Source organism: Lipotes vexillifer, unplaced genomic scaffold (assembly GCF_000442215.2).
Source record: "Lipotes vexillifer unplaced genomic scaffold, Lipotes_vexillifer_v1.1 scaffold935, whole genome shotgun sequence".
Lineage (NCBI taxonomy): Eukaryota > Metazoa > Chordata > Mammalia > Artiodactyla > Lipotidae > Lipotes > Lipotes vexillifer.
The window spans coordinates 556,825-577,660 of NW_006777895.1; the positions used below are offsets into that span (position 1 = coordinate 556,825).

The window sequence follows — 20,836 nt, forward strand, 5'->3', positions numbered from 1 at the left end:
ACCATACGGAGCAGCAGGAATTCCCATACGCCGCTAGTGAGACGGGAAATTGGCACAAGCACTGTGGCCTATGATCTGGCAATATATACAGCAAAGCTAAAGTTGGGTAAACCCTTATGATCCTTTAGGTCTACCTTTATGAATATATCCTAGAGACCTGCTTCACAGGGAGATATGTACAGGGATATTCACTGCAACATTATATGTAGTATCCAAAAAAAAGTGGAAAAGCATAAAGGTCCATCAATAGGTGAATAATTAAACTGTGGTAATTTTGACAATGGAATGCTAAATAATAGTTACAATGAATAACAAGAGACACCAACATCAATCCCAAATAGAGTAAACAATAACTGACAGAAAATATGTACAGTATTACATATTTGAAGTAATAACTTCAAAAGATTATTTTATTGTTTACTCTCTATGTGCATGTGTATATCTATCTATATCTGTAGAGTAAGCAAAACATGTTCATGGGCATAATATCAATTTTAAGACAGTTCAATTCACAGGAGGGAAAAGGGGGACAGAAGAGGGCTCCAAACATATCTATTTTATTTCTTAAAAAGATATGAAAAATATGGCAGTATATTAAGATTGGACAAAGCTGAGTGGTGGATAAAAAAATTAGGCATACTTATATTTCTAAAATGTAGCCTGCTTCTCTACGTTCTTAGAACTCCCTGGACATTCTAAATCTCTTTTGAATGACGGAGTCAACATTACAAATACCAACAATTACTGGAATAATCCTGGGGCCAGGTATGCCTGTGCTGTGCCATACTACTAAACAGTCAAAGACGGAGCGCTTTTTGAGTCACTGGGTTGGCCAAGAAGTTCATTTGTCCCCCTCCTCCGCCCCGCCCCACCGCAAGATGGCTCTAGTAGCACTCAGCTGTCTTTAACTACATTCAAAACAGATTTGTTAGATTGTGACAGCTGTCATATCAGCGTGCATTAAAAAAACTTACCAAAACTGGTAAATTTTTGTGTGGCCATTTTAATATTGAAGATGGAAGAAAAAAGCGACATCTTCTGAATATTATGCTTTATTATTTCAAGAAAGGTAAAAACGGAACTGAAACGCAAAAAAAGATGTGTGCCACTGTATGGAGAAGGTGCTGTGACTGATCAAATGTGTCAAAAGTGGTCTGTGAAGTTTCGTGCTGGAGATTTCTCGCTGGACGATGCTCCACGGTCAGGTAGACCAGCTGAAGTTCATAGTGATCAAATCGAGACATTAATTGAGAACTCAACATTATACCACCCAGGAGCTAGCCAACACACTCAACATATACAAATCAAGTGCTGAAAATCATTTGCACCAGCTTGGTTATATTCTACGCTTTGTTGTTTGGGTACCACGTAAGTTAAGTGAAAAAAACCTTGACTGTATTTCCGCATGCAATTCTCTATTTAAATGTAAGGAAAACGCTCCGTTTTTAAAACAAATTGTGGTGGGTGATGAAACGTAGATACTGCACAATAATGTGGAATGGAAGAGATTGTGGGGCAAGTGAAATGAACCACCACCACTCCAAAGGCTGGTCTTCATCCAAAGAAGGTGATGTTGTGTACATGGTGGGAATGGAAGGGAGTCCTCTATTGTGAGCTCCTTCCAGAAAACTAGACGATTAACTCCAACATGTACTGCTCCCAATTAGACCAACTGAAAGCAGCGCTCAATGAAAAGTGTCTGGAATTAGTCAACAGAAAACGCATAATCTTCCATCAGGACAATGCAAGACCACATGTTTCTCTGATGACCAGGCAAAAACCGTTACAGCTTGGCTGCGAAGTTCTGATTCCTCCGCCATATTCACCAGGCCTTGCACCTTTGGATTTCCGATTACTTCGGTCTTTACAAAATTCTCTTAAAGGAAAAAATTTCAATTCCTTGGAAGACTGTAAAAGGCACCTGGAACAGTTCTTTGCTGAAAAAGATAAAAAGTTTTGGGAAGATGGAATTGTGAAGTTGCCTGAAAAATGGCAGAAGGTAGTGGAGTACATCGTTCAATAAAGTTCTTGGTAAAAATGAAAAATGTGTCTTTTATTTTTACTTAAAAACCGAAGGAATCTTTTGGCCAACCCAATATATTTACTGTGCTGGGTGTTTCTCTTTCCTGCTTCACTGTCACGTGTCAAACTCTAATAGTCCCTTTTACTTTGCTGCTCCTAACCAGCTGTGGGCATGAACACCACATAATTTGGCTTGTAAAAGCTTTGCCTTAGGTAAGATTTAAAAATAGGCTTTAATCTGAGATGCTGAGAAAATTTCCTATGGGCAAAGTTAACCGTAGATTTTGTAGCATATTTTGTTACTTAGAAGCCATCCCTCATCTCAACCCTTTTTACTTTAGATTATCTGGCTCTTGTCTGTATTTGGACAGTTAAAATTACCGGGAAGTAAAGTTCAAGACAAGTGATGAGTTGCTACAGTATATATAACAAAATAAATTCTTCCCTTCTAAAATGTAAAGCCAAGAACTGTACATATTCTCATGCAAATATCAAAAACAAAGACAAATAATGGAAGTATAGATTTAAGTTAAAGAATAAGCTTATGGATCAAATGGTCAAAAATATTTCTAGTTCTTTATAAAGAAAAAAGGAACTTTACCACTGGCATAAGATTCAAAATTTTTAAAGTGCATTGTGCAAACTGGCACAATTCAAAGCAGCTGTGTAAAACTAAAATGCAGCATGAACATAATCACAAAATTAGAAAAAAAAACAAAAGAAATGCCCAGACTTAAAAAATTATCTCATCCTGGATTTTCTTCCAGTATTTTACTTTACATCTGAAAGGTGTGTTCCCACTGAGGAGAATTTAAAAATCACTTTAACCAAAAAGCAAACCAGGGAGGCATGGATGGTCAGCTAATTTGCTATAAAGACACATTTTAAGTACAATATCTTTCATCTAGAGTGCTATGTATCCAGTTATGCCAGGGGAAGGGGTGTCCTGATGGACACGTATCCAATGTAACCCATCCAATCTTTGTAGCAAATATACACACAGGCTGTGGAGATGAAAATATGTGAATCATATCTTATAACTTAGAAGAAAGCGGCACACATACCTGTCCCTAATTTATTAAGGAAAAATTCAAGCCACAAATCAGAAAGCTCTGCAAAAAGATTTCATTAAACGCCAGCATAAGAGTTAAACGGTCGATCAACCATTCAAACATGAATTGATGTTTCTTTGATAGATGTATTACAGGTAAAGCTATGAAAATTCAAACTCCGTCACAGGATAGATCTGAAAAGCAAAAGCCCAGGGAATCAAACCAGGTAATTTTTCAGTAAAAAGAAAAACTCTTAACACTTATGCTTTTAAAAAATTCTGATTGAGTATAAGAAAAACAACGGGTCAAAGAATTCACAAGGACAGTGTTATGTATTTTCCTATTCATCTAAAATAATTATAAGTACAAATAGAAAAATTAGGCTTATACTTGAGAAGCTGCACAGCCAAACACCAGGGACGATGAGAACTAGATAATTAATGGAGAGGTGATTCCCTCCCCGCCAGGGATGTGACCATTCACCAGCCAGGGTCCCCTGGAGATGGCAGGAGATGAAGAGCCTGATGCTGCACCCAGAAGGAAAAGACCACAGGTCCGGTCACAGAAAGAACGCGAACATCGCGACTTCAGCAGAAAACATATGACCCGTGTTCAAGTTCAGCTTTCCCTGTAACGAGCTGCACAACCTGTGGAAGACATTAAGCTACTTGGAACCTCAGTTTCATCATCTATGAGGTTCGATGAGATTTGTTAAGGCCTCATTTATTGCTACACAGTCTGATTCTATTTTATGAGCTGTAACTTTAAACTGTCTACACGCCTCGTAATGTGTGAGCTGAATTCTTAAATTTACACCCTGTAGTCTTAAGAGGAACAAGCTCATTTCTGTTCTGTAACTCACAAAGCCAAGCCAAGCAAATGTTTCAAAGTGCTTTCTGTGGCTAAATACAAAATTACAAATATGACAGTGTCAAGAACAGAGGTTACATAAGAGAATGCTGCTTAGTCTCCCACTGAAACTTTCACTTGCAAAAATCAGTCAGGGGAGCAGTGTTATCTACACTTCTAAAGCATTCCGTTAATTACAGACTCAATATAAACTCTTCTCAATATTAATACTAAAATCAACTTTTTGTTAAAGAAAAATAATTGCATACGGTTAAGTGGAAGCAACACTATTATTAATAAGCACAACTGGCACTGAGTCATTGAAAATGTTATCCCACCTCTTCAGCCTCTGTTCCTTTGCTCTTTCCCCGCAAAGAATCAGAGTATATAGTATTTTGCATTTCTATTGTGTTACTGAAGAACAGAAATACCATAATAATCATGTCAGCTGAGAAAGAAAAACCAAGGACAAATCCAAAAGCTGAGAAAAGAAGAACTATTAGCATGGCCTCAATTCAAACCAACAGAAGAGAATTAACAGTCACGAGGAGGAGACGACTAGGACCTTAGGAAAAAGAGGATGTCATCTTAGAGTTTCTAACAAACACAAAAGGGTCCTAATTTTTGTGATGGATTTTATAGCCAAATAATCTAAAACAAAGTTTTTCCAACTGTGGCGTTATTGACATTTTGGGCTGGTGAGTGCCGAATACTTCTTTGTTGTGGGGGACTGAACACTGAAGGATGTTTATCAGCATCCCTAACCTCTATCCACTAGATGCCAGAAGCATCCCCAACATTAAAAAAACAAAAACCTCAGAATATCCAGTATCTTGTCAAAAATTATCAGGCTTGCAAAGAAGCGGAAAAACGGGACCCATAGCAAAGAGGGTGGGCAAAGTCAACTGGTAAAACAGTACAGAAATGACAGAGGTAATGAAATTAGTAGGCAAAGATCTTAAAATAACTATTACAGATATTATACATATGCATAAGGATGCCAAGGAAAGCATGAACATAATGAGAGAAAGGGAAGATATAATAAGACTCAAATGAAACTTTTAGAGATAAAAATACAATATCTGAAATGAAAAATAAACTGAGTAAAATTAACAACGGATTAGACACTGCAGAAAAGAGTGGTAAATTTAAAGCTGCAGAATGATCCAGCACTGCCACTTTCAGGTTTATACCCTAAATAAATCTTGCCTATGTGCACCAGTTGACATCAAAATAGGAACGTTCATGACAGTTGTTTGTGATAATGAAACACTGGAACTAATGCAGGGTCCCAAAACAGGAATATGGACAGATAAATCTGACAGATAAATAGTCAAAGAGTGGGTAGTAAATAGCTGTACAAATAAACTACAGCTATGAACATGAGCAGATCAGGATAAAAAGAATACAAAGAATACACGTTGTATGAACCCACCTGTATAAAGTTAAAAAACGGACAAAACTAAAGTATATTAATTCTACAGATAAGAATCTATGCGATAAACTATGCAGGGAATAATAATTCGCAAACTCATGGTATAGATTATCTTGGTAGCAGGTGGGGGACAGGAGATGTAATCAGAATGAGGTATACAAGAGGGTGTCAAAGATGTTTATAATTTAATTATTAACTTGACTTGGGTGGTAGAGATTCATGTTCTTTTTATTAAGCCATACACACACAAAGCCATGCATATACATTATATACTCTTTTGTATTTATATGTCATAATGAAATTTTTAAAAAAATGCTTATAGTCTACAGATTCCCTCCTTAAACCTCTGCACTTCAAAAACTGCTCTCATCTGCCCTGAGGGTTTATTTTCTAGAGAGACAAACTTGGAACACTCCAGCCATGGGAATGCCTAGCAGGCTTATTAGCTGAATCAAAGTCTATCTATTGAATAATAAGATATGCAGCCCCCTTCCCTTTCTCAACTCCAAATTATCACATTCTTTGTTTTATTTGGTAATTTGATCACATGAAAAAATAGCCAGAAAAAGTTAAAACTTACCTCTGCCACTTCCTTTTGAAAAGTCAAAGTCATCTGGGTTCTGCCATAAGCAAAAGGTCCATTTCTATGAGAAACATTTTCAAGCCATTTGATAATCAGTGGAGTTGATACACTAAAAGGCAGATTTCCAATAATATGTACATTTGGAGGATCTGGATGGCATAAGAAAAAAAACTTGGATTATTTCATCAATATATTCTGAATACAATTTTAGCTAAGAGTAAAATCAAACTGGATATTAACAGCATCAAACAAAAATATACAAAAAGATATGGCTGAGTATTTTCCAGCCCATTTACTCTTCAGAAGCAATGTTTTCTCACAATCCGCTTTGAATTATCAAGGAAAAAAAATCCTACCTAATTACTATTCAGTCAGTCAAAGTCTTCAGGTTTTGGCTTAGGAAAAATATGAAAAAGAACTGGTTTGAGGGAAAAGATCATTTGCTTTGGACATGATGAGGTCAAAGTTCCTATGGGGCACCCAGATGAAGCTGTCAGATACCTAGGCAGGGGATACAGGCTGGACATGAAGTTTAAATGTGTGCAGTATATATATGGTAAGTGAAACCACAGGGGAGGAGTAATCCAGGCAAACCTGCTGCATGAGAACAGCAGATTCCACCCCTTCCCCCCCATCTCAGAAACAACATGTAAGATGCAGGTGGAAAAATAACCACCAGCAAAGAATAGTTAGAGAAAGCTCCCAACAATGTAAAAGGAGGAATAGGAGCGCCTGGTATCAGGGAAGACAGGAGCAGAGAAATAGTCTAGAAGAGAGTAACAGTCAGATTAATGCCAGGGAACTTGAGATGGTTTGAAGCAGGCAGTTAGGTCGGTTGTCACTGTGTCTGTGACGGGCTGGGCAGGCAGAAACCTGAAGGCTGGTGCCGAGAAGAGGACAGTGGGAGCCTGGCATGCAGCGGCCAGAGACAAGGGGGGGGCAGCCGTGGGGGCATGCCAGAATTGCTCCTCCAGGTGTTGAGGGGTTTTATGGGCAAGAAACACACCCCATTTATCTATGTATTCCAAGGAGCTGGCACATAGCAGGTACCCAGTAAACACTGTCTGTGAATGAAGAGCACCTTGGTTAGTCACTGAATGTGAAAGACAATGGAAATAAAGTTAGAAAGGTGTGGGTACAGCTTGGTTCACTAAAACACTTCTTTTTTCACCACTTGGAAAAAGTAACACTTTATAGTTCATTCCATCCTTATATGGTATCATAAAAATAGAAAGTTTATTTGAACAGAACCCAAAATATTTGAAAAATATCGGGTAAATAAATTAGAATTATAAAAGCAAATTACTTTATCTTACTTTGGAACAAAGTGAAAAAGCAGAAAAAAATTGCAATGCGCATTACCTATTTAATTCTATTCATTTAATTTTTAGTATAAATATATAATAAACATTTATAATGTATAATAAATAACATAAATATTTGTGATCTAAATAATTACAAAAAAAATAAGAAAACCAACCCAAAGTCACTTACCATCCTCCCACTGTCTTTTGAGACTTTCTGGAAAAGCCCTTTCTATCTTAAATGTCAGGACATCTCCATGGACAATTCTCAGTTTTCCAGGTGCTGCATCAGAAAGCATCTAGTTTACAAAAAGGTCAATAAAATGAGCTCATACACTTTGGAGAAGAGTAGAACTAATTTTTTTTCTTCAAGTCTGTGCATCATTAAATAAATCTGAAAAGCCAGACTAAGAATGATCATTAATGAACTAATAGCATGCTGGGTCCACTGCAACGGGCAACTGCGGTGTTTGACTTTCAACACATAAGAATGACTGGGGATAGTGGCAGACACTAGTATAACAATAGCTTATAATATCACAAATAATACATTATCTTAATTCTGACCCGCAGAATGACTTGTATTTCTGTACAGATTTGGCAAAAACTCAACTCTTACCTGTCTTTTTAAATTACAGACGAAGCAGTCTCCCAAGGCAACAGAAATAAAACCAAAAATCAACAAATGGGACCTAATCAAACTTACAAGCTTTTGCACAGCAGAGGAAACCATAAACAAAAATACAACCTACAGAACGGGAGAAAATATTTGCAAATGATGTGACCCACAAGGGCTTAATTTCCAAAATATACAAACAGCTCATACAACTCAACAACAACAACAAAACCCAATCCAAAAAATGGGCAGAAGACCTAAACAGACATTTCTCCAAAGAACACATACAGATGGCCAACAGGCACATGAAAAGATGTTCAACACTGCTCATCATTAGAGAAATGGAAATCAAAACTGCAATGAGGTATCACCTCACACCGGTCAGAACGGCCACCATTAAAAAGTCTACAAATAACAAACGCTGGAGAGGGTGTAGAGAAAAGGGAACCCTCCTACACTGTTGGTGGGAATGTAAGTTGGTGCAGTCACTGTGGAAAACAGTATGGAGGTTCCTTAGAAAACTAAAAATAGAATTACCATATGACCCAGCAATCCCACTCCTGAGCATATATTCAGACAAAACTATAATTCAAAAAGATACATGCACCCTAATGTTCATAGTGGCACTATTCACAATAGTCAAGACATGGAAACAACCTAAATGTCCATCGACAGATGAATGGATAAAGAAGATGTGGTACATATATACAATGGAATACTATACTCAGCCACAAAAAAGAACGAAATAATGCCATTTGCAGCAACACTGATGCAACTAGAGATTATCATACTAAGTGAAGTCAGAAAGAAAAAGACAAATAGCATATGATAACACATGTAGAATCTAAAATATGACACAAATGAACCTATCTTGAAACAAACAGAATCACGGACATAGAGAACAGACTGGTAGTTGCCAAGGGAGGAAGGGGGAGTGGGGAATGGAAGGATTGGGAGTTTGGGGTTAGCAGATTCAAACTATTATACGTAGGATGGATAAACACCAAGGTCCTACTGTGTAGCACAGGGAACTATATTCAATATCCTATGATAAACCATAATGGAAAATAATATAAAAAGAGAATGTATATATACGTATAACCGAACCAGTTTGCCGTACAACAGAAACTAACAAAACGCTGTAAGCCAACCATACTTCAATTAAAAATTATTGATAAAAAATAAATTAGAGACTAAGGACATTATAATGAAATACTGAGAATTAATTAGGAGCAAATCATAGGAAAGATGGACTTAATTCAACTAAATCTTTGTAGCCTAAGTATATACAAAGGATTCTACATATTACCAAGATCTTTAACTTAATCGACAACTAGAGTCAAACAAGCAGAAAGTCATGTGCCGTCGCCAAGCTGTACGTGGCAGAGTCTGAATCACTTCCTTGCCCAGAGTACCCTAAAGTACTTCTGGTCCACAGGCACTTGCAACCTAATGAATTACCCTGTATGGGTTTTTTTTCGTGTGTGTGGTACGCGGGCCTCTCACTGTTGTGGCCTCTCCCGTTGCGGAGCACAGGCTCCGGACGTGCAGGCTCAGCGGCCATGGCTCACGGGCCCAGCCGCTCCACGGCATGTGGGATCTTCCCGAACCGGGGCACGAACCCGTGTCCCCTGCATCGGCAGGCGGACTCTCAACCACTGCGCCACCAGGGAAGCCCACCCTGCGTGTTTTAACAAAAGCTACCTCCCAGCCTATTTCTATCTTCCACTATTTGCTTTCCTTCCTCTTTCTTCAGTTTTTCTGAGTAAAAAAGAAAAATAAATAAAGGAAAAACGTACTCTTTCCTTTATCTTCTTTTTTTCCCCCTCCATCTCATCCATCTTCGCATCACATCTTAAGAAATGCTCTTACAATACTGAAGTGCTGGCACCTAACTAAAAAGAGCCTTACAGCTAAGCCATCTATAAATTTGCATTGTGTTAAGTGCCCTGGATCCAACACAAAACTTGATTCTTGAAGTCCTTAGTTAAAAAACAAACAACAACAAAAAAAAACAGATGCAATCCCTGAGCTTATAAAGCTCAACATGCAGGAGTGACTAAAATCAATGAAAACAAACACATCTAAAGTAGGTTACAAAGGAAGAGGTAACCCTCTTCCCACATTAAATCTCAGCTCAGGGAGCTCAGAGAACCTTGGCTCCAATTCAAGGAACTTTTGCCCTGAGCATCCCTTGGACCTTCCCCTCTAGCTCAATTAAAGCTAACTAATTCTCCTAACCCTCCTCTTCACTAACTGAGGCAACTGAGGAAGGACGAAAGCACCACCACAGAAGCCAGAGAGGAGACATGGACCAGGGCACCCAGTTGTAGATCACTTACAGCTTTGGGGCAACAATGTGCCTTGCACATGCTTCTTTAGAGCACTGTGTATTACAATTATGTATATTTAAGTTTCTTTTCCCTGCAACAACATAGGTCCCTTAAGGGCACCTGTTTCTTATCTACCTTAATATCCCCTGCAGCTGCAATAGTACATAGTAGTGCTTCATATATATTTGATAAGTGAATGAATAAGTGAATGCTGAAATGGCATTCAGTTTTCTGTGAAGCTGGAATACTCCTCTCCTAGCCTGTCAGATTCGGGGCTCCCAAAATTTGTAGGGTCCAGAAACTTGCAAAGATTTATTTCACTGATAAAGCAATTAGAAGTTGAGAAATGCATATACTAATTAGAGGCTAAACATTTTAAGTCTGGGAATCATCTGCTTTGATACATTTAGCCATGGTAGTTCAGCAAAAATAATTGCGTACCTCCAATATTAATGTACTTATGGACTATTTTAAGTTACCATGATTTGCTAAAACTTAATCTGATGAGTTCCAGACAATTAATCTTAGAAAATATAATAACCTCAATACACCATAAAAATAAAAAAGGAGATAGCTCTCTATGGGACAGGTTCTTACTGTATAAAAACTGTGTATTTAATGATTGCATCTACCATCAATGAAGAACTTAAAATTGTTTTCTATAATTATGCTTCACATAATTAAAACAAATAAGCATACCAAAAACGAAGAGGCAGAACTAAAAGCTTATGTTTCACATGTCAATATATAGAAAGTAATGAAGTAATCAGTAATTAAGATTAAAACAATGTAAATTTGGCTTTTGGGCATTAATTTACATGCTCTGATAACTCAACCAAGTTTGAAATGTTTTTTTCCACCTTGACACACACAGCTGCATACCAGAAACCTGATATAATACACATTCACCTTCCTTTTCTAAGTTTAAAGTTGCTTTTTTTTTTTTTGGATTCCCCTTCAGGCTTAAGTGTCAGTCAGTGAAACAGCAAGTCGTCCTGCTCTTTAAAAGGTCTACCTTTGCCAGGACCACTCTGTAGCTTAATCTTCCCCTTTCCCACTCCCACTGCAGAAGGAATGAATGCTGGTGTTCAGTTTTATGGGAAGGCCCTGAAGCAATTATGGAGGCCAAAAAAAAGAAAATGCTATACAAACTGAAATGACAGTATGATTACAGACAGCAGCCATTTCAACACCTGACGATATTCAGCAATGACACAAAAAGACCTTCTAACTAACCACTAATAGAGGAAAATGTTTTCATTATCATAATGATATTTGGGGAATGATGAAGGGGTGGGAAAGATCACGATTACAACCCTTCAAGAAAAACACTGCAAAGCATTGGAGGTGTTGCCTCAGAATGTGCTCAAAGGCACAGCTGACTATGAATGCACACACTTGATTACAGCCAAATGGGTATTTATACAGACACTCAAATTATTATATCATTTTTATTTTAGTTTCCAATCCTATATTCTTCCAAAATGAGGCATGAGTAAGCTTTGAATAAAAAATATTCATTGGGGCTTCCCTGGTGGCGTAGTGGTTGAGGGTCCGCCTGCCGATGCAGGGGACGCGGGTTCATTTCCCGGTCCGGGAAGATCCCACGTGCCGCGGAGCGGCTGGGCCCGTGAGCCATGGCCGCTGAGCCTGCGCGTCCGGAGCCCGTGCTCCGCAGCGGGAGAGGCCACAGTAGTGAGAGGCCCGTGTACCGCAAAAAAAAAAAAAAAATATTCATTAAATAAGGCTGTAAAAGAAGAAAGAAAGCCAAACCACGATAGGAGAAACATGCATGTAAAAATCATGAGAGCTTTACATCGTAACAATCCTGGAGATGTTAGATCTCACAGCTGACATACTGAATTATATCATTTTCACTCAGTATTGGAAGTAATTATAACCAGTTTCCAAGAGATCATGTGTTTTTCTGGTATTAAGTTTTTTTGTAAAGGGTACAAGGAACAAACAGAGAATGCCTTTAATAAAAGTGAGAAAACAAATGCAAAAGTATTCTTCACACGGTCACCGAAAAATCTCTCTCCTCTAACAAGTCAAGGTCTTAGCGAATGCTTTCTGTGGGGGGCAAGTAGCTATGGTCTAACTAGATAGTTTGCTGGTTATCTAATTTGAACTTATACCCAATTATAAGGTACTTATGCCCAATTACCAATTCCTTGAGAAAAACTGTATCAAACAGCCATTTTGTGTGTTTTACACCACCTTCTCATGGTGAGGGGCTCATGACAGCCAACACTGTACAGAGGGCTAAAGATTAACTACCCAGCCCAGTGATATTAACTTCCTTCTAACTTGCCACAAAGTAGGAACCCAAACACTGTTTAAATAAGGGCTGGACAAAACTGTTAGGCAAACTATATGATAATGAATCTACAGTATGAAACACAATAGGTGAAAAAAAGTTTTTTTATTATATAGAACACAGAGAAAAGACTAATGCTATTATTCAAAAGGAATTTAAGATGTTACAAACGACTTTTCTAAGGGTGAAGATTACAGCATGATTTCAAAAAGTCAGCCTGCTTTGCTTTTTAAACAGGACCAGAACATGTACAGTAGAAACTCACTCAGACTCATCAAGGAATTAGATGTTTGATTTAATAAATTTTCTATTCAACCAATGTAACTCCTTTAGGTGTTAACATTTCTTAAACAGAAACATACAGATGGAAATCTTTCTAAACTGTATTGCACAATTCTCTTCCTAACCCACGAACAACGCACCCGATTTCACCCTTTTCTTGATGACTTGGGTCACTGTTGCCTGTAGAGCAATGGCCTCGATGGTTATGATCCCTTAGTGCTGTGCTTTTTTTCAGTTTTACGTTTGCTTTTTATAGCTTTTCTGCCACAGTAATAATTGTTACTTCTTGCTCTTGTCAGTGGGTCTGCTTCTAGCATTGATCTCTGTACTTACAACTTACAGTGGACTAGGAAATCACTTTGGCTCTAAGTCAACCTTCTGCTAACTGGTTGAGTGCTATGTTATGATTAACTATGGTTATAGCTATATCAAGTAACTTACATGTGTAAAGTATGTAATTATGACAACAGAAAGTCCTCCTTATTTAAAATTTGCTAGCAAGGAAAGAATTTCAAAATTCTACTACCTCTGATTAAAAACAGCTCCTTTTGTCAAGATGACTAGATTACTTTATATGTCCCTTTACAGGACGACAGGGAAGGAGAATAATTATAATAGCAACCGTTCATTGACTACTGGCAATAGGCCAGGCTCTTTACATAAATTTCTATCTATCCTTGTAATAACCACGAAAGATAACTATCATTCCCATGCTGCAGATGAGAAAGCTGAAGCTACAAAAGATTCAAAGGCAAGCTCAGGGTCACAAAGCTAGTAAGTGACATATATGATATTTGAACATCAGCCTATTTGATTCTCAATGCCATGAACTCTCTACTTTGCCTATCAAGAAATAATCACTCTATTTACCTACTATAAAATCCCAGAGGTAATACTAACAATAATCAATGCCTTACTATCTCCAAAATTCCATGAAATAAACACATAACTTAACCGTTAGGAAGACTCCTAGAGCTTCTTACTCTGGTCAAGATGAAATACAGGAGACCAGATACATTCTTTTGCCTTAAATGAGAAACGGACAAAATAATTGAGGCAATAATATTCAGACACTGGACAACAGGAAGTGCAGGAAAACCTGCAGATCCAAGAAGCTCTCACTGCCCCACGGGCAAGAAACATGAAGACAATGACACGAAGGCACATCATGATGAAAATGCTCAAAACCAGTGACAAAGAAAAAAAAATCTTAAAAACAGCCAGAGGAAAAAGACAGAAGCAAAGATAAGAATGACAGCAGGGCTTCCCTGGTGGCGCAGTGGTTGAGAGTCTGCCTGCCGATGCAGGGGACACGGGTTCATGCCCCGGTCTGGGAAGATCCCACGTGCTGTGGAGCGGCTGTGCCTGTGAGCCATGGCCGCTAAGCCTGCGCGTCCGGAGCCTGTGCTCCGCAACGGGAGAGGCCACAGCAGTGAGAGGCCCGCGTACCGCAAAAAAAAAAAAAAAAAAAAAAAAAGATCTTGAGATGGGGAAATAAGCCTAAATTATCCAAGTGGGCCCAATGTAATCACAAAGGTGATGAGAGGCAGGAGGATTAGAGGCAATAGTAGAGATGTGTTAGTGAGAGGTACATGAGCTAATGATGGCAGTTGGCCTCTAGAAGCTGAAAAAGGCAAGGAAACATTCTCCCCTGAAGCCGCCAGCAGAATACAGCCCTGCTGACCTTGCTCTTAGACTTCTGACACCCAGAACTGTAAGAGAAAAATCTGTCATTTTAAGCTACTGAATTTGTGGTAATTTGTTACAGCAGCAATAGAAAACTAATACATAAGGCAGAGATGGCCAGAGTGGTGGGAAAAATGCAAGACCCACCACACACTTGCCTCTGAGAAACACACTTAAAATATAAAAACAGAAATAGGTAAAAAGGGTGGAAAAGATATACCATTCTAACACTAATCAAAAGAAAGATGGAATGGCTATATTAATATCAGACAATGTAGATTTCAGAGGAAAGAATATCACCAAGGATCAGGAAGTTCATTTCAAATTGATAAAGAAGCCAATCCATAACAAAGATATAACAACCCTAAATGTTTATGCACCTAAAAACGGTGTTTAAAAACAGGTGAAACAAAAACTGATAGGACTGCAAGGAGAGACAGACAAATCTTCAATTAGAGTACAAGATTTCAATACCTTTCTCTCAATGATTGAACAAGTAGACAGAAAATCACTAAGGAGATAGAAGACTTGAGTAATGCCAACTGACCTAATTGAAATTTATGCTGCATCCAACAACAGCAGAATGCATATTCTTTTCAAGAAACGTTTACCAAGACAGATCATATTCCACATGCCATAAACAAGTCTGAATTAATAAAAAATGATTCAACTCATGCAAAGTATGTTCTCTGATTACAATGGAATTAAACTAGAATAACAGAAAGAGATCTGAAAAGCCCCCAAATTTGCAAACTAAATGGTACACTTCTAAATAATCTGCAAGTCAAATAACAAACTATAAAGGAAATTTGAGCTAAAGTTTTTCTTTAATATCTCAAAAAATATTTAAAAGAAAAAGGAAATTAGAAAGTATTCTGAATGCAATGAAAATGAAAACAACATATCAAAATTTGTGGGATTCTCCTAAAGGTATACTGAGAGGGAAATTTATTGTACTAACACCTATAAGAAAATAAGAAAGGCTTCAAATCAATGACTTTAGTTTCCACCTTAAACTACAGAAAGAACAAATTAAACCCAAAGCAAGAGGAACAAAAATTTCAGAGCAGAAATCTATGAAATAAGAAAATAGAGAAAAATCAGTGATTCCAGAGCTGTTTTTGTTTGTTTAAGATCAATAAAGTTGACTACTCTGTAGCCAGACTGATCAGTAAAGAGAGATATGCCGATTACCAACATCAGGAATGAGAGAGGTGACATCATTACAGATTCTACAGATGGTTTATTTACCATTAGAAAAATCAATATAATTTGCTATATTAATTAAAAAAGAAAACCATACGATTATCTCAAAAACTCAGAAAAAGTATTCTTGCAAATCCAATATCCATTCATTATTTAAAACAAACAAAAAACTTCTCAGCAAACTAGGAACAGAAGGGACCTTCTTCAGCCGGAAAAAGGAGATCCAGGAAAAACCTCATACTCAATGGTTAAGAGTCTGAATGCTTTTCCCCTAAGACCCGAGAAAGACAAGGATGTTTACTCCTACCACTTCTGTTAAACACTGTACTGTAGGTCTTAGTGCAAGATGAAGAAAAACAGTGACAAACAGATTGGAATAGAGGAGGTGAAACTGTCTTTATTTGCAGATGAAATATTAATATATGAAACAATACTAAGGAAATCTACAAAACAGCTACTAATAAGTGAGTATAGCAAGGTTGTATGATACAAAGTCAATATCTAAAAAAAAATGGTATTTCTACATAGTAACAACAAACAACTTTGAGTTAAAATTAAAAACCAATACCATGTACAACGGTATCAAAGAATATGAAATAGTTAAGGGTAAATCTGACAAAAGGTGTGCAAGACTTGTCTACTAAGAACTATAAAACATGGCCATGAAATTAGAGAAAACCTAATAAATGGGGCAATATGTCACGTTCATGCATCAGAAGACGATACTATTAAGATGCCAGTTCTCCCTAAAGTGATCTACAGTTTTAATCCAATAGCAATCACATGAGGCTTTTTTTTTAAAAGTGGAAATTGTCAATATGATTTTAAAACTATTTGGAAATGCAAAAGATCTAGAATATCAAAAACAATTTTGAAAAAGAACAAGGTTGGAAGACTTACATGACCTGCTCTCAAGTCTTACTATAAAGCTACGGTAATCAACACAGATTGGTATTGGTGAAAAGACAGACCTATAGATCAATAAAACAGAATTGGAAGTCCAGATATGGACCAACACACATAAAGCTAATTGATTTTTGACAACAGTAACAAGGCAACTCAATGAGGAAGAGAGAATATTCTCAACAAATGGTGCAAAAAAAAAAATACTTTACCCTTACATCACAATATATACAAAAGTTAACTCAAAATGTGTCACAGGCCTACATGTAAAAGTTAAAACTATGAAACTTCTAGAACACAGGAGAAATTCTTAGTTTGGGTTTTGGCTTTTTTTTTTTTTTAATTTCTCAAAGTACTGTGACTCTGAAACATGCATTAAATTTAAGTGCTAAAATTTCATGCACTTATATGGGGTAAGGTGGAAGCAAATTATATGGACTCCATTTTGAGAATTTAGAGTTAGAATGATCTCGCTAAGATTAGTGTCTAAAGTTTCCTTACCGAAAATATTTTAGAGATACCTTCATAATTTTTCTGCTCATTGTAAGGAACTAATATTACCCAGTGATTCATAGGGATTTATTGTAATATTTTACTCCAAACTGTAGATTTGTAGATTTTCAAGGTTCATGTTCCTCTCATTGTGCAAAAAGAAGATCAAAGTGAGACTTCTGCCTTTCACTGTTATTTTGTTTTGTCATGGAATGTTTAGAACAAGAGGAGAGCAAGTTCTGGCAGAGTTTATAATTTGGCTCACCTGGAGCAAACCAATGAGGAGGCACTCTAACTACCAAATTAAGGTCTCTACTTAATCAACACTTGGAAAATTGGAGAGGGATTTTATTTTTCTCCTTCCCATTTACAATCATCCCTTGGTATCTGCAGGGGATTGGTTCTAGGACCTGCCGAGAATACCTAAATTCACAGATACTCAAGTCCCATAATCAGCCCTCTGTACCTGTTCAACCTCAGATTCGACTAACCTCGGATTGTGTAGTACTGCATGTATTTACTGAAAAAAAAATTGTGTATAAGTGGACCACTGCCGTTCAAATCCGTGTTGTGCTAGGGTCAACTGAACTTTGAAAACCACTGGATCTTATGTTGCTTAAGATTCTAAGAATTTGTACATTATTCAGGAAATAAGCTTTCAACTCAATTAGCATCCAACTTTTAAAAAACTGAGATACAATTAACATATAACATTATGTTAGTTTCCGGGGCACAACATGATGATTAGATGTATGTGTACACTGTGAAACTATCACCACACACAAATTTTTCTTCTTGTGATGAGCACTTTTTTTTTTTTTTTGATGAGCACTTTTAAGATTCATTCTCTTAGCAACTTTAACATATACAGTACAGTATTAACTGTAGTCAGCATGCTCTACATTACATCCCCAGGACTTATAACTGGAAGTTTGTACCTTTTGACTAACTTCACCCAGTCCAACCCCCAGCCTCTGGCAGTCACCAATCTGTTCTCTGCATCTATGAGTTCACTTTTGTTTTGTTGTTGTTGCTTTTTAAGATTCCACATCCAGATAAAACATCCAAAAGAAAATGTAGGAGAAATTCTTAGTTTTGGCCAATTATTTTAAAACTAAGGTGTAAAAAGCATCAAATTAAAAAAAAGTTGATAAACTGTACATGATAAAAACTAAGTTTTATGCACAATCACAAGAAAATGCAACCACAGTAAGAGAGAAAGAAACTCCACATGTCCAATACTAGTTTGGTGAGCTGGAGAAAGTCCCAATGTTTCCAGAGCACTGGGGATTTTCTAGTGCTCCAAAGGAATAACATTACTTTTCTCCTATACCTCTTTCCAGATTAGCAGTCTCATGAACAATCCTTAATTACCAAAAGTGCCAAAGACACGGGGATGATAATTTATTACTTGTATCAAAAATTGTATTGAGGGCTTCCCTGGTGGCGCAGTGGTTGAGAATTTGCCTAATGCAGGGGACACGGGTTCGAGCCCTGCTCTGGGAGCATCCCACATGCCGCAGAGCAACTAGGCCCGTGAGCCACAACTACTGAGCCAGCGCGTCTGGAGCCTGTGCTCCGCGACAAGAGAGGCTGCGATAGTGAGAGGCCCATGCACTGCGATTAAGAGCGGCCCCCGCTTGCCACAACTAGAGAAAGCCCTCGCACAGAAACGGAGACCCAACACAGCAAAAATAAATTAATAAACTCATACCCCCCACAACTTCTTTAAAAAAAAAAAATTGTATTGAGTACCCACTAAGATAAGGCATTCATTTAATCCATAGCAATCCTATGAGCAAACCAAGGCACAGAGAGAGTTACCTGCCCAAAGTCATATAAATAGTAAATGGTAGAGTGTGAAGTCAAACACAAGCCATTTGATGCTAACAGTCTGTTCTTCGCTACAAACTCATACTATAATGCTTCCACGTATTAGACATGTTTTCTTACATTACAACATGCTGATGGTGAAACCTGTTATCACTATGTTCTTTCCCTTAGGCTGCCTCGAGATAATATTTTTAGAATTGAATTAAGCTACAAATGACATACTTTCAGCTAGCAGACATCTTATAAATTATTACAATTTCTTTAAAAAGTAATTCTATTAGCTTAGATATCACTCATGGAATCCTTAGACTAGATCACTCTCCTTCTGCCTTCACTGAGTTTTATGATTAATTTAGTACCTCTAAAAGAAAGTGATTTTACATAGTGAAACATTCTTTACCGGAAGAAGAAGTCTATTTGATATTTTAGTACCCAACATTTCTTTTTAATGTAAATTCCTTTCCTGCATATAAGACACTAAAAATTAACTTTGCCTCTTCTACAGAAACAAAAAAGAAGTCAAATACACATTTCTTGCACAGTAATCTACCTTGAAATCAACCTTCATGGTTAAGAAAAAAAGCACAAAACTCTTTTGATAATCAATGCTACACAATTATTCACTTTCACCATTAAATAACACATTTAATCAGCTAATTAGATAGATCCCTACAAAGACAAAGAGACAAACTTTTTATCTCCCACGTGAGACATTACTGAACACCTGCTATGTGCCAGGCACTCTTACATGTCAGGGAACAAACCAAACAAAAATCTCTACCTTCATGGTGCTTACATTCCACAGGGTGAGACGGACAACAAAGAACATATAGTGTGTCAGATGATAATAAATCTCATGAGACAAATAAAACAAGGCAGAGGTTAGGAATGTAGGAACTTGCGTAGGCGGTGGAGGGGCGCAGGTGAGAAGAGTACAGCTGTGTTTTAGTCTGTCTTCAAAGATCTTTAGTTGAGATCAGAGAGGAGAATATATAAATTAAGCTGGCGATGAGAAATGTGATTCACCTCCCTGCCTAATGAGAAAGAATTACACATAAGAGAGCGTGAGATTTAGGGTTAAGATGTCCCTTTAAGGGGAAAAAGGTCAGATGAGTCTTATTCTCTATGCCCACAAAAGGGTTAGATAAATAAACCTGCAGGGAATTACATAGTGTTATTCAGTTTCTTTTTATCACCTTATGCTCTCACCAAAAATAACAATATCATCACTCCCACCTCCCACTGATACACCCCTCTTTCCTCAAATAAAGTTATAAATCTGAAACCAATTCTATCAATAAAGGCTGGCAAAATTAGATGAAACTAAATACATAATTGTTTAAAGCATAAAAACTAGAAATAGCAAAATAATGAGAAAAAAATCACTAGGTTTCTAAAAAAATTCCAGAGGCATGAACACAAAGCCCTAGATTTTCAAACAAATTTTTTCTAACTGTTCTGGCAGAAATTAAACATTTATCCATTAATACATACAAAAGTATCAGAATGTCCTAATTTAAAACCAATTTGTCCTCTTGTATGAAAGTAACAATGTAGATAATTTTATTATTCTGCTGGACTTGCCTAATAAATTGCTACTCATATGAACTAAAGGCTAAGGGCTCTTTTAAAGTTTCAGAATTGCAGAGGAATCAAACAAAGGCCCTTTGAAGTGCATTAAGTGCCCCCCATGAAGAATTCCCTTTACAAGATCCCTGATATAATCTGTTCCACTGTTTGCCACTGTTTCAAAAATATAAGTCCCTCCTCATTTTAAATACACGTCTGCCTCCCTCAGTTCTTACCTGTTTTAGTTCCCTTCTAGAGAAAACCAAAACAAGCTGATCCTCCCTCACCACAACCTCTCACAGGCAGCTGTCAATCCCCTCACTCAAGGCTTCTCTTCTCCTGCTGAAACAA

The 20,836-nt window shown here is 37.3% G+C and overlaps 1 protein-coding gene across 2 annotated transcripts in view; it reads right to left on the minus strand.

Moving 5' to 3' along the window:
- TFB1M (transcription factor B1, mitochondrial) overlaps positions 1–20,836 on the minus strand; it is a 59,550-nt gene that overhangs the window by 35,039 nt on the left and 3,675 nt on the right. For both annotated transcript variants that reach the window (XM_007451338.1, XM_007451337.1), the window contains exons 3-4: positions 7,436–7,544; positions 5,939–6,090 (exon numbers count right to left, since the gene is read on the minus strand). In XM_007451338.1, coding sequence (XP_007451400.1) covers positions 5,939–6,090; positions 7,436–7,544 — 261 coding nt within the window. The remainder of the gene's footprint in view (positions 1–5,938; positions 6,091–7,435; positions 7,545–20,836) is intronic.